Source organism: Gorilla gorilla, chromosome X (genome assembly GCF_029281585.2).
Source record: "Gorilla gorilla gorilla isolate KB3781 chromosome X, NHGRI_mGorGor1-v2.1_pri, whole genome shotgun sequence".
NCBI classification, from domain to species: domain Eukaryota; kingdom Metazoa; phylum Chordata; class Mammalia; order Primates; family Hominidae; genus Gorilla; species Gorilla gorilla.
This window is the reverse complement of record NC_073247.2, coordinates 161788968-161792578: the sequence shown is the minus strand read 5'-3', so window position 1 is coordinate 161792578 and position 3611 is coordinate 161788968. Positions and strand designations below refer to the sequence as shown.

At 41.2% G+C, this 3611-nt stretch overlaps 1 protein-coding gene across 1 annotated transcript; it reads right to left on the bottom strand.

The window, feature by feature from the left end:
• Positions 1-769: 769 nt before the first annotated feature.
• Positions 770-2973, bottom strand: LOC101126086 (nucleolar protein 11-like). The gene is given in 2 exon segments (XM_055375954.2): positions 770-2004; positions 2007-2973. Coding segments are annotated over 2 exon segments (2145 nt in total). The 3' UTR covers positions 770-826.
• Positions 2974-3611: the final 638 nt, after the last annotated feature.

The following is a 3611-nucleotide window of genomic DNA, read 5'->3' as shown; positions in this document are numbered from 1 at the left end:
TGAGAAATCTGGCCTGGGTGACTGGGTAGATGCCAGTGCCATGCAGTGGAGAAGCTGTTTGGATGGAGTTGTTAAGTAGGTTGAAGACTTCCATTTCAGTGGCTGTGGAATGATCAGTGTAGATATCCAAATAGCATTTGGCTTTATGGGGGGAAGGTTTTGGTAAGAGACCAAGATCAGGGAGATAACTGCGTATTGATGAAAGTTAAAGCACAAGAATGAGAGAAATAGTCCAGGGAGAACCTGTAGAGGAAGTAGAAGCAATAGACCAAGGCTCAGAAACTTGGAGAACTCAGTTCTGGCCTCCAAAGAGCTCACCATCTAAAACCTTAATCTTCCTCCAGAGTTCCCCTCAAAGCACCTCCTCCAGGAAAGGAATGCTGCCCCAAGAGATATATGAGGTGTTGGGTCAATTTGGAGGACAGAGAATTCATATGTGATGGCATAATTAAATGTCTTCTGTTGGCACACCAGATTCTTTTTTTTTCACTGCTTCAATGGTCTTTTTTTATTAAAAGAAAATTCAAAATACATGATAAGAAATTAGACTTTTATCAATACACAAATAATTTTACTTAAAATCAACCCAGTTACATATTTTTAAAAAATTGCAGAACCTCTGCACACCAATGTCCACAACCTAGAATAGGTTCATGTGAAACCTGCAGTTCTACCCTGGAGCATCAATAAGTGATGGTCCAGGTACTCACTGACATGTTTCTCTTGACACCGAGATGGTCACAAATGAAACACCATTCTTGCCTGGATGAAGCAAGAGTTACATAAAAGAGCTTTATAAAATGACTATGAAGGAGAATTGGTAATATCAGAAGAGCTCCAGCACTTCAATTGAATATAATCCTCTATTATTCTTTTCTTGATTTAATTTCTGTAGCTCCCAAAAACTTACTTCAATCTTGTTGAGCTCGGAATAAACAGATATCTGAGATTTTACAAGCTTGTAAAGATTTATCAGTGGCCTCTTTGCTTCTGGCATCATTACTACAACAGTAAAATTTGCATCCAGAAGTAGACATATCCAATCCATAATCTGGTTCAAGGTAGGTGGGTGTATTCCAGGAAGAGTCATAGTAGCATTTTCGCTACACTTCAGATAAAGGAAACACAAATACTTGAGAAACAGTATGATATGCTGTGCTGGGATGTTTTTCAAATGAGGCAGAAGAAATGTTTCGCTATATGCTGAATGAAGAATTGGATTAAGTAGAGCTGCTCTTTTTGGTATCACAGAGCATGAAATGGTCTCCTTTGTTTTGTCCTGGGGCTTTTTATTTAACTCTTGATCACAGTTATTGTATTTATCTTCTTCAGGATTGAAGCCATTTTGAAGAATTCCAGTTTGCTCTTCCATTTTCTCATCATGTACAGAATTACTATAGTCAAAAACTGACTCCATACTGACATCTGTTTCTTGAATACTGTCATCACCAATTCTCAAGAAAATTTTTAAGCAAGCACAGGTGACCGATTCAGGAATGTCAGGGAACTGCTGTAGAAAGAGTTGTAACAACTGTACATCTTTCTTTTTTAAGGCAATCTCCATTAAGTCAGGGCACAAACTGTAAGAAAGCACATGCATTTGGATAAGGTGCATCAGACAGTTCCGGGGATAAAATGATGGTTCTGCTTTACACCTTTCCAGAAGTCCTGTTACTGTGTCCCCAGTGACAGTATGAAAGTCAGGGGTCTGCTTCAGAGCCAAAAATTTCCATACTTCTACTTCAGTGTGTTTCTCTGAATCTTTCATTATGGTTGCCAAAAGTTGTTTGGATGGTGATACCTCTGGCTGTAAACTCACTTCAATTTTTCGTCTCCTTAAAATTCTTCTTGACTGCTCTGAGTTCTGGGACCCAAGTCCACATCCCTGAGGTGTTTCCCAGTTTACAAAATGGGGCACGACATGAGTTCCTGGATCTTGACTATGCTTGAGTTTTCCATGAGCACCTGCTAATGATGACACTTCACAGTTGTATGGAATCACAGAGATTTTCCACGTAGCATAAACAAATTTTCCCCATAATACCAGAGTTGACCACTGGTCCCTTGTGGTAACTCTTTTGAAGTCTGTAGTGTTTGAAATTTTATGTTCCATACAGAGAGGCATTCCTTAGAAGCTGCTAGTGGACTTCCTAGGACTGTGACGTGATCCTGATCCAGCGCAGTGAGTGCAACTCCATTTCAAGTGTTACCAGACACAACAGCCTTGAGCAACAGTGATCTAACTAAGCTCTGATTTTTTTCTGGGTCAGTTGGACGTATTGGCATCAAGGTTTCATATATACAACCATCAGAGCTTAATGACGTCAAAGAGATGAATTTCTGATCTACCAATGCAGTAAAACTCTCTATAAAAGAGTTTTTGTCTTGTCCAACTAAGAGTGTATATTTGGTTAAGATACGTGAGTTAAACATTTGCACATAAGCAAAGTGATTTCCATGTTTTTCAGTAATAAAAATTAAAACAGGATGTCTGAATACTATGAAAAACTTTGTCCATTTAATCACTTCATCAGAGATAACAGCTTCAATTTTCTGCTGGGGGTCTGCAAGCAAGGCCTCTAAACCACGAACACCTTCCTTGAAGAGCACCAAGGGTTCTGACCCTTGCACTGAAAGTATCCTATATACTTCAACTGACAATGTAGCTTTAAATACTTTATCCAGGTTTACATCTTCATTATTCCAGATTCTTAAAATCTTATTATTGTGTACAACAATATACTCTCCAGCTTGAAAGTTGCACACAGCTGGACATGTTACAATTTGACCCTGTTTCACTGACCAGCTCCCCAAGGGTTTCTGATCAGGAACCTTATAGAGGATCACGGTTCTGCCACTGTCTGTCACTAGAAACTGGTCTGTTTTGTCACTCTGCTTCATGCCTAGGAGTCCTTCAGGTCCCGTGCTCAGGACTACTGAAGGCAACGTGAATTCTTCCTCCAGCACTGCCATTTTGAGCAAACTTAGCACACTGGATTCTGAAGAGGTGCTGAGAAAGCTTGTAGGAAGATGCAGTTTTCCTCAGATGGATGTGTGTGTTTGTCCCTTTCACCTTGGAGTCTAGTTATGTGTACGTCTTATCCCCTCAGTAGGCAGCGCACTTGCTCCTGAAGGGAAAGGAGTCCTAAATTCTCAGAAGTCCCCATGGAACCCGAAGAGTACCTGGCGTGTAGTACTCAATACAGATTTGCTGAACACATGAATGAGGGTGAAGGTGGGGAAGGGTCTCTGGCTAAAGAAATAGTATGAGCAATGTCCCACAAGTAGGGAACTACAGGAAATGCAGAATGATTGAGTGTGGCCCATGCATAGACTACATGAGTGATGGAGAAAGAGGAAACATAGAAGACTGGCAAGATGGACTGGGACCAGGTGTTGTGGCCTTGAACACCAAACTGTAGGATCTGATTACCTTCAAGTGCTACAGAAAGCTGGACAGGTGCTGTAACTGTGGTGGGTCCGAGCAGAGGTGAGCTTCCCCTCAGAGGCTCTTTTTTGCTTCCCCTACCTCCTGTCAGGGAAGCAGTGATGAGGGCTCTGTCAGCTCCTCCCTGCTTTCTCTTGCTGGATGCTGCCTGCAGTGCCCAAAA